The sequence below is a fragment of the Stylophora pistillata genome, chromosome 3 (assembly GCF_964205215.1).
Source record: "Stylophora pistillata chromosome 3, jaStyPist1.2, whole genome shotgun sequence".
Lineage (NCBI taxonomy): Eukaryota > Metazoa > Cnidaria > Anthozoa > Scleractinia > Pocilloporidae > Stylophora > Stylophora pistillata.
Window position 1 is genome coordinate 45,790,839 of NC_142521.1, and position 10,940 is coordinate 45,801,778.

Below are 10,940 nucleotides of genomic sequence, written 5' to 3' on the forward strand. Positions count from 1 at the left end.
CAGCAGCAGCAATATTGACAAGTTACAAAAAGTCCAAAACTTTGCTGGGCGAATTATTCTGGGACTAAGAAAGTATGACCATATTTCGGATGGGTTGCGATCGTTGAAATGGCTTCCTATTAGAGAGAAACTCATTCTAAATGACGCTACTATGATGCACAAATGTATTAACAAGCTTGTTCCAGACTATCTTGCTGATATGTTTAAATCACGTTCTCAAGTCCATAATAGACAAACTCGATCATCTGGTGCTTTGGATATACCTTTATGTCGCCTGTCAACAGGGCAGCGCTCCTTTGCTTTCAGAGGAGCCAAACTCTGGAACTCCTTGAATGATAACATTAAGTCCTTAAAATGCCCCAGGAATTTTAGACGTCATCTTACAAATGTTTTATTAAGTTGATATATTATATTATTGATATATATTTTGTAATTATAATATTATTGTATTTACATTCTCAATTAATTTATATATTTGTATTTTTTTTTTTTTTTTTATTCTATTGAGCTGAAAAGCTCACTTAGGGAGCATCAATAAAGTGTATGTATGTATGTATGTAAATTTTGGAGTTATCGGTTAGCTATTGTGTATTATTTGGTCTCTTGTATTGGCTCTTGTGAACCGGTACACGAGGACAGAACCCCGAAGGGTCTCCACTCATCGAAGCGTGTACTGTAGCTTATGTAGTGAATTTTCAGTCTCTTGTTGGGTTTGTCAACCTCCGTGACTTCAATATCATACAATTTTGTATCTTTTCTCTGTGAAGTGACCTTTTTAACAGGGGTGTATGTTGAGTATTCGTTGCAGAATCGCTTTGGTTCTCTTATCTCTCTCTTTGGCTTGTCCGCCATTTTGAAAATTTGCTCAGGAGGGCATCTGGGTTAGCGGCCGCGCCAGGCTGGAACCGACAAAAACAAATGTCCATCGCAGTGGGGAAACAGTTTGATATGCTGCGGAAGTGTACATCAGTTTGCAGTTTTCAAAATACTACGTACTTTAACGAAAAATAAAATTAGAAAATTGCAATTTCCTTGCTTGCGACTTTTTATCAACAGTCTTTATTACTTACATATCTGGCCTATCGTCCGGTGCAACCTGTAGCACCTGGCAACTGAAAGGAGAGGTATAACAAAAGCACAAAACGTAACCTTTTGAGAATGATTCACGGAATGTATGGAAGTGTGGTTTGACAATGATGTCATTAGGTGTCTTTTTTTTTCGAGAATAAGAGGACGCAATGGATGGCGCACGAGGGACAACTACACACAAAAAAAAACCTGCAGTAAAAAATTTTGCTTTTCTTTTTTCGAGTCGGAACAAGACACTCATAATTCATCGATAACACGACTTCTCTCACTCTTTTCTTGTTTCCTTAAGTTTTTGCATCAAAGCCGTGTGAATGCAGATTCGGACGGGTTTTTCCCGAACCGACTCACTTCCATCCATCCGTCATTACACACGTTGGCTTTTACTATGGTTTTCTTTGGGATTGCGCGCGTATAATCGAACGAGTCACATGATAAAATATTTTACGTGTCTTTGATATCGCCAATCAGCTGCTGACACGTCACTCGTCTTTTGCGCCATTCTGTTGAAATCATTTCATACTAAAGTCGACTTTTCTTGTCCTTATTGGGTTGATTGATATGATAAACAAATACTACAAGGTTGCTTGTAAATATGGAATTTCTCTTCTGATGTTGAACTGGATATGTCACTTGTTCGCTTCTCTTTCTCATGAGACATCGAGTTGATTTAAAACATAAAACCTTACTCGGGAAAAAGGAACTCCGAGTGCTATAGGATACTCGTGGTAGGCGAGGCCTTTTCATTAAGTTCTTCTTGACTTAACTTCCGGTATACTGCTAGGATAGGAATTTCGTATCAGTCGTGAAAAATTTAGGAAATAAAAGAATCTACAACCTCCATCGAAAATCTAATTAGCCTAAAAGCAGTCCAAAAGAAAAAAAAAAACAGAATAAAATAGAATAAAGAATGAAAAAATAAAAAGAAAGAAAGTGATAACAATTCATTCTGGTCTTAATTGAGGATCTAATTCTGAAACAAATTTAGAAGAGTTAACAGTTCGCTTCGTATTCTTCCTGTTCGATGACTTCATTCTGAGTAGCCGCAGGAGCTTCGTTTGGGGCAATCCTTGCCTTCTCACTGTAGCAACACAGCAGTTTGCGAAATTCCCTTCGGAACTCACCATTTGTGAAAGCGTAAATAAAAGGATTTACTGTAGCACTCATATAAAAGAAAAACATTGCTAGCATGGCATTAATTCTTGAGCTGGTTTCGGGGGAAAAACGAAACCAGAGGATTAATGCCCACATTGGTATCCAGCAACACAAAAATCCCGCGGCCACGAACAATAGCACTCGAATAATTTTAGTTTCTTTCACGGAGTTCCTCACTGCACCATTTTCAGTCCTGTTCTGTAGCGATGAGACTACATTCTTTTGATGCTCTTGGGTTTTGTGATATATCTTATAATAACTGAAAATACCGATACACAACGGTAAAATGAAAAGCAATCCCGTAGTGATACAGTAATGAACGATTTGACTTCCGATAGTTGGAAAACCCATTGCGCACACCGCGAAGCTTTGGACAAATTCGATTTTGATCCAATTTGTGACTCGGATAATAATCAGGTAAATTGCAAGGGAAAGCCACAAACAAATCAGCCATATCTTAGATCTGTTGGGCGAAAAAATCTTCTTGTAGTGATTCGTTTTCACAATTTTCATGTAACGGTTAAATGCTGTCAAACCAAGGGTTGCTGGCGTAACGTTAAAAGTGAACACATCCAAAAAACCTTGAATCTGGCATACAACGTCGCCAAAGTCCCATCTTCCAATGATCAGCGTTGCAGAAGCTAACTGCATATCTACTGTTGCACACAGCAGATCGCTGACTGCTATGGCAATGATATACAGGTTTACTGTTGATCGCAAGTTTGGATTTCTGTATGTTGCTATACAAAGCAGACTGTTTCCAGTGATGCTTATAATGCTCAGTGCAACACATACACTTGCTTCAATTACGACAACAGGTAAGCTTCGGCTTGCTACCTCTAAGCTTGACATCCTGTCTACAGAAGATTAATCAAAAACTGAAAATCAATGAGCATATGAATAAATAATTAAGTAAAAGATTGAAGAAAACGATGAACAGATTCAGCAATAATCCTTGTTAACTACCTAAGTTCATTGCACCCACCTTCACCGCTCTCAGTTTTCGCGGCGTGTCGACGGACTGATTTTTTGCTATTCACTATTTATTCATCTATACATCATTTTGACTTCATATTTTTAACTTGCGTGACCCACCAGACTGACTATAAAATGAGACCGAGGGGTTGTTGAAAGACTCGAACAAACATGGCCGTTAATTTCATCCACAGCGATTTAATCAAGCTCGAAAACAGAGGGATTTGATAAAAATATGCATATTTAAGGAGGTGTTAACAAATATTTAGGCTGGCGATATTTAATAATCATTTGGCTGGCAGTGGTTTCATTATTCGTACGTTTGTGCTTTTTAGATTGTATCGCATATACTGCGTTAGCTATACTGTAATGATGAACTGGTTAAATCATTGTAAACTTCTTCAAGCAAAGCTCACTTTTTTGTTATTATGGACTGAAATGCACATTTCTAATCGAACATATAGTTTATGGTCTGTCGCATGTCTAATTTGCATCACTAATTTTTTTTTCCCAGAAAAATGGCTCATCCTCGGTGTAAAAACCTTTGAAGCTCATGAGTGACGTAAAACAAAGACAACAAAACATGATAAACAATAGCGTACATGAGATACAATGAATATATGAAGATCATATATAGCGTACAGCAAAACAATATATAGATCATATATAGCGTACAGCAAAACAATACCCCATGAAACAAAGAAAACCTCTTTAGGTTTTTACACCGAGGATGACCCAGAAAAATTTACTCCCTAGCTAAAGCGTCGTCGTCTCGTGGATTCATCGCTATCTCTCTTGGCGACAAAATGCTAGGATATATCGCCGATAATCGGAGGGAACCGAGATATTCGGCGATAATTGACTGTGTTATTTTTCACAATACTATAACAGCGTCGAAATATGACAATCTATTTTTGAACTAACTCTTGCTGTTAGTAAAACCTTAATCTCAGTACTGAAGGCGAGATACATACATAACTGGGGGTATACGCCATAATTTTCACAACATTTTAAAAAAAGTTTCTACTAAAAACAATCTCTTTCATAAATTGTCGTCTTATCTTACCTTCCTTGAAACAGTTTGCTTCAAATGGTCTTAATATATGTCCACTAGTAAAACTTAGTGTCAAAAGCGCTCCAAACCTGGGAAGGAAGAAAAATTTAAAACGATATGTTGAATAATTTATTGTGTTGTGTATCTTACAAAGTGAGGGGTGGCAGAAAAAGCTAGTTTCAATAAGTCTCTATCACGCTACCACCACCGGATAATTGTTTCCTTTGGCTAGCGGCCAGAAGGCATTCGCGTATTCAACAACCGTTTATTTCAATAATGAATAAAGGCTGATAGTTTCGAAAGAAACTGTTTGGGGCTGCGTCGGTGGGAGGAACGAAATAATTTGGATATATCAACAAAGTTGAAATGGTAAACTGGCCACCGTAATGATTACAAAAGCTGATGTTTCGAGCGTTAGCCCTTCGTCGGAGCGAAGTTTATTTCAATATATTTGAGGTCTATCCATAGGATTTGTTATCAGCCTGCCCCCTCCCACTATGTCGACGGTTGACAGCTAAATTAAGATGATCAGTTTTACCAAACCTATTAGTAAAAGATGGCAGAGTTTTCCCTTCTAAATTGTCATCAGCAGTTCTCACCAGTGGCAAATTTTTCTAATTATAACTCGCAATGGGGTTTGAATTGATGCGTGAACGAAGACGTATTGAACTAATCCAATCCTAACCCTAACCCTAATCCTAGCGATAACCCCAGCCCTGGACCTACCCTAAACCTAACCCTTACCCGTGGCAAGATTGAGGTTTCCAGATGTGTGCAAATTAAAAAAAAACCATCGAAATTGATTAAAAATTTTCTGCAGATGCAAGCCAGGTTTATTTTTCAACGTGGTTTTTCCTTGTTCGACAATTTTAACAACTGTAGACTTTTTTGGCACATGCACGCGCTCGAGCATTGTCCATACCGCCAGAAGTAGTTCACAGAGGCGGATCCAGGAAGTTTTGATTGGGGGGTCCAAACTTTGGTTCAGAAAGGACCGTTGGACTCCTTTTTTTACTTCTCCCCCACACCCCTCACACCCCCCCCCCCAGTCGCGGTTGCACGTTATAATTCCTTGGCTGCTTACCGTTTACTTGGATTCATTAAAAAAACAGCGAGTTAAAAAGTGATATGCAATCCTGTCGATATAAGAGTTTCAGTCTCAAAGTTGTAAGCGTCAGGTCTGTTAGTGGGGTCCAGACCCCCCGGACCCTCCCCCTAGATCCCCCACTTGTTCATCAACGGAATTCTCACCGAAGAATGTTATAATTTCTTTAGCGGTTATTTACACCATACTTCGCAGGGTCTCAGCAATTGTAATTGCTTGAAAAGAAGAACGAAAAAAAAAAACAAACAAACAAAAAAAGCAAACAACAAAAAAAAAAAAAGAAAACACTCGAATACTACAATTTGTAATTTTGACCTCAAGCATTTTATTGTCAACGATATTTCAACAATTTCATTTTCAATACAGATGTTCAAAGACAATTCTCTCCATTTGCATTTTTAATCAAGCTTACTTAGCATGGATAAAATAAGGTTTGGTTTTTATAGGCAGAGAGACACTTTTGTTTATTTTTTGAACTCAGGGTGGTCTTTTCAGATGCTTGATAGCAACCTGCTATCAGTAAGACTCCTGAAAACTATTGATTCCCGCCGTCTCTCTCAAACCATTTTAGTAATTAAAATAAATTCGTAGCTGAGGACGACAGCTTAAGGAATTGTGCTTAGAATTTTTCCTTTAAATAGGAATTTTAGTCAAGTTTAGGAGAGCATGAAAACTGTGGTTTTAGGAGTCACCTGTCAATTTTTTATAATTTACATATTATTATTACAGCATTAAAATTAATTCAACTTTTCACTTAACCTTCATTTTTTTTTTTAATTAGTTATCTATTTTTGTGAAGCATAAAACTGCTATGAATCTTGACTGAATAAAGTAATAAACAGACAACTACTCGAGGTGGCCACGTTACAGAACGGATTAGCAAGGTAACAACACACATGAGAACGAGTGCATTTTTCATGAAGCACGAGAGCAAAGTTGTAACGCGAGTGAAAATTAATAATAGTGGGCACACTGTCAAAATTTCGTCTGCCTTGACTTTCTGTGATGCTTTTCTCATGTAAATTAGTAATAATAATAGCATGATTTCTCGTGCAGTTTGGTGTAAGTAAACAGTCGTAAATTTTTGGAAGACTCCAAAATTTACTCGTGCGTCAGCACCAAATTGCACAAGAAATCATGTTATTACCTATACAAAACACTGAAGACGTACACAGTCAGCTGGACAGACTGATACATGCATCTTTAGTAATCGCTCCGAGTGGAACTGCGTCATTGTATTTAAACATCAGGTCATATTATGGAAAATTGGTTCATGGTCTTGTGCCAAAATGTGGGGGTAAGTGGAATTTGGCGATGTTCCGGTTTTACGATTTCCCGATTTTTGGCGTTCTTGAACTAAAAATTCGCGGAATTCACGATTTTGGCAAGCAGTCCAAGGAATCCTTTGCAGGTGGTGGCTCGGTACTGAATCTTGTAAAACCTCAGAAATCTTTTCCTTCTCCAGGGCACGAGTTAGTCTACGTTGTCCGATGGAAAGCTGTAACGCAGTGATGATGAAGAAGTGCTCGTAGGTCAAAGTGGTGCGCGGTCATACAGTACCAATGCTCTTGGCTAGATATCCAGCCAGATTTCATAGTTATGAGGTTACTCTACGCGCTCCGCTCTAAAAACTATAACCAAGATGTGGGGTGAGAAATTTTCGCTTGCAAGGAACTGATACGACTTTTTGCAATATTTAAAATTTCACAGCAATTCCAAACCCTCGAGGATGACCTTCCAGACTTCGTTCGCGGGCGGCTTTAAACAAATCCCACAACGCGAGGCCAGTATCATAATGTTATTTAATTTATTTTGTTCATGCTAACATTTTAATCAAGTCAAGTACTCCCCGTTTTCACGTACATACGATTATAGAACCTGGCAATCTGATTTATAAAGTCAATTCTGAGGCCATTCTGAGCCGTTGCCTCACGACAAAAGAAGAATGAAATCTGGTGTTACTAGGGTTAAATATCGTTCCCGGGTTTCTTGAAATTTCAAAAAGTCGCCATCTTCGATATCGTCCTTTGTCCAAGTGATTACTTGCAAAAAAAAAATTTCCAGGCTTTAATTAATGAAATTTTCTGCTCAGCATTATGAGGAATTTCATCAACGTTTTGAAATTGAATAATGCAAACAAATAAGCAAAGACATATATTCGAACAATTCAAAATAAGAGAGCAACAAGAATAAAGAAGGAAAAACATTGACGTTTCCTCCAGGCCTTAAAGGATAATATTATTCTGATAAAAGTCTACAAGACTTAAAAGTTCGTTTCATGCCTTTCTTCATTCCACAAAATTGTTTTCAGCAACAGAGCAGTTATATGAAATTCCCTTCGGAACTCGCCATTCTTGAAAGTGTAAATAATTGGATTTACTGAGGCACTCAAAACCAGGAGAAATATTGGGAGCAAAATTGCAATTCTTGGGCAGGTTTCAGGGGAAAAGCGAAACCAGAGGACCATAGCCCACATTAGCATCCAGCAACACAAAAATCCCGCACCCACGAAGAACAGCATTGGAGTAAGCTTTATTTCTTTCACTGAATTTCGTACTGCCCCATCGTCAGTGTTGTTCTGTAGTGATGGGACTACATTCTGTTGATGCTCGCGTGTTTTTGAAATATCTTAGAATAGCTAAAGATACCGATGCACAACGGTAAGACAAAAAGTAATCCAACAGTGATGCAATAGTGAACGATTCGACTTTTACGAGTTGGATAAGTAAAGGCGCATACTGCGTAGCTTTGGATAAATTCAATTTCTACCCAATTTGTGACTCGGACAATAAACAGGTAGAGGGCAAAGGAAAGCCACAAACCGCTCAGCCAAATCTTTGATCTGCGAGGTGAAAAAATCTTCTTGTAGTAGTTGATCTTCACAATTTTAACGTAACGGTTAAACGCTGTCAAACCGAGGGTTGCTGGGGTCACGTAGCAAGGAAATACGCCAACAAAGCCTTGAATTTGGCATATCGTGTCGCCATAGTCCCACCTTACAGTGATCAGCGTAGCAACACGTAATAGCATTTCCATTGTTGCAAGGATCAGATCGCTGATTGCTAAAGCAATGATAGAAAGGTTGGTGGTTTGGGTTTCTGCATGCTGCTATACAGACCAGGCTCTTTCCAATGATGCTTGTGATGTTCAGTGCAACGCATACGCTTGCGTCAATTATAACAACTGGCAAGCTTCGGCTTGGTAACTCAAGGTTTGACATCTTGTCTACTAACAAACAATAAATTGATTATTGAATAGTGATAAATTAATCAATTGATAAATATAAATGAAACTATTATTACCGTTATCCCTGTATATGTTTGAATAAACAGATTCATTCATTTATCAATAACCAGACAAGTACTTAAAAAATTTAAGGCAAAAACGGTCCCTTTCAACTACCTACGTACACAGCGCACGCTTTCATGAATGGCGCCTAGTGTTTCTCATCAGTTCTCAAAGATATCAGCTGTTTCACTATTTTACTAATTTTTTTTAACTCGAAATCTCTCTCACAAAAAAAGCTCATTTGCAGATTACTTTAAAACTGACCACGGCTTCTTCTTTTCAAGTCTTACTTCTGAATCAGTTTAATGAGTTTCTATGTAATTTTTTTTCGAAAGGGGATATTTTTTATGAAATTTAAATTGACTGAAACTTTACTTAGACTGAAATGCGGGCTGTCTATGAATGGTAATTTACGTCGCTCGTAGGACACATATGCCTTATCTGCACTTTGCATGACTGTCCCTCTTATCAGAGGAAATTAAATCCCCTTTGCCCCAGAAACTTATTTCCAAAGGTATATCGAAAACATAGGCAAAATGAGACGAAAAAAAAGCAATCAGCAAAAGAAGGAGTAGCTTCAATAAATCAATATAGACAGTCAAAAGAATGCATGTGGCTAGTCTGGTATAGCACAATTTTTGTAGAATTGAAAGGAACTAGAGGTGTTTAAGGAAGATAGAAGGTAGTAACGCAGAATATTTGTCTCACATGAAAAATAGAAAATCTGCCGCATCCCACATATTTACGAGTACACTGTATCACAACTGGTAGGAAGATTCCAGAATGTTTCGTCGAATTGACGTTCAACTAATAATCAAATGATAACAAATATTCATATTTTACAATGATAATAATGATAACAATAGTAATATAATAACAATAATAATAATGATAATAATAATTTAAAGGGACTAGCTAGCACGAAAGCCCCATCGTTCCCCTATTCTCTAGGCTCCAAAAATAATTACCTAAGCTTTCTTTTTATTTCGCCTGTTGATTAGAAATATGTTTTTTACCAAGTTATTGCAGTTCAATTTGTTGAGACTGTTTTAGGATATTCCGTCAGTCTGCGGTTTAGTTGACTCTGGCGCTACTTGCCCTGGCTTAAATACTGGTAGCGGAATAATAATTTCTCGTTCAAGCCGTATGTTCTCTAAATTGCTGCAGGTGGAACCGAACCTTGGGTACAAGTCTCAGACATTTGAATAAGAGCGACGCTTTTGATGCATGATAAGGGACCTTAAGCAAACCACGACAGCAACGAGGACTTGGCAAAACAAAAGATCAAATGGGCAAAACAATAGCTCAGCACGTGCGTTTTAAAACTTTGTACATTTCTCAGCCGTCCTCTGCAAAAAAAGAACGTGAAATCACCAAAATTGGCGTCGTCTGCGAATGGAAACCACAACGGCATTAATTTAATTTCCATTTGGAACTCAAAGATGTTTAAAAGCGTTATGCTTAAGTTGAGGTGTGGCGCCGTAAGAGACGGTAAACTAATGCAGCCAATTTCAAAATTCTAACTAAAAACAGAAATTCTAGCGTTACCGTCCTGACTGCTAAAGGTCCCTAATGATAACGAGCGTTGGAAATAAAACGCTTACACTTGAAACATATTTCTCTGTCTTTTTGTTTCTATTTCGCTTGCTTTATTATTATTATGGTTATCATTGTAATCCTGGCCCCGGTTGTCCGAACGTTGCTTGGATCATGCTATCCACTGGATAAAACTCTACAATGTATAGCGCAGTACGTTTTGGTAACACTTTGAACAACCAGGCGCTGATTCTTATCATAGTTGTCGATATCATAACGATAGTTAGCATACTTCGAATCTAGTTTATCATCATTACTATAATATTCAGAGTTGTTCCTCAGAAAGATCGAATAATTTGGAGTTTTTCCACTTTAATTGTGTCGACATATCAGATATCAGCGCCAACATCACCAGGAATCAGGGACATTTCGAGCCCGTTTCGAAATGTCAGCGGTATATCGTATTACAGACAATTCATTATGGCGGCGGTGGAAGTGAAGTGAACACGTAACTTTCTATTTTCGTAAAACTCCACCAGGGAAAGGCCTGGTACCTTTCTATCCCAGAAAGCCAAAGGAGACGTCAAAACAAGGAAAATGGCAGCCAAATTGTGCAGTTACTGGGACTTGTATCTTTCGCGTTCTTCCTTCCTAAACTTTGGGTTATTTAAAAATGGTGTATTAGGCTTTTGAGCTCTGTGAAAATACGAAGAGTTTCTCGAGGAAAATTTGTGGGCCAAC

General features: G+C 38.0%; 1 protein-coding gene, 1 long non-coding RNA gene and 1 pseudogene across 3 annotated transcripts; 1 reads left to right on the plus strand and 2 right to left on the minus strand.

Moving 5' to 3' along the window:
* Positions 1-1,809: 1,809 nt before the first annotated feature.
* Positions 1,810-4,361, minus strand: LOC148736389 (D(1) dopamine receptor-like). The gene is made up of 2 exons (XM_088754813.1): positions 4,283-4,361; positions 1,810-3,098 (listed from the first exon to the last, which is right to left on the minus strand). Exon 2 carries the CDS (start codon positions 3,091-3,093, stop codon positions 2,080-2,082), a length of 1,014 nt encoding a protein of 337 aa, XP_088610939.1. The 5' UTR covers positions 3,094-3,098; positions 4,283-4,361; the 3' UTR covers positions 1,810-2,079.
* A 1,813-nt stretch (positions 4,362-6,174) lies between these two features.
* On the plus strand, positions 6,175-8,412 carry LOC148736390 (uncharacterized). Its single transcript, XR_015999172.1, has 2 exons — positions 6,175-6,259; positions 6,841-8,412. It is a non-coding gene; the product is annotated as an uncharacterized LOC148736390 (long non-coding RNA).
* Positions 7,159-10,378, minus strand: LOC148736391 (octopamine receptor beta-2R-like; annotated as a pseudogene). The gene is made up of 2 exons (XR_015999171.1): positions 9,372-10,378; positions 7,159-8,603 (listed from the first exon to the last, which is right to left on the minus strand). The product of XR_015999171.1 is annotated as an octopamine receptor beta-2R-like (transcript).
* Between the last annotated feature and the right edge of the window lie 562 nt (positions 10,379-10,940).

Bases quoted from the DNA above. Each gene is read 5' to 3' on its own strand.
- LOC148736389 (XM_088754813.1), bottom strand. From the start codon at position 3,093: ATGTCAAGCTTAGAGGTAGCAAGCCGAAGCTTACCTGTTGTCGTAATT.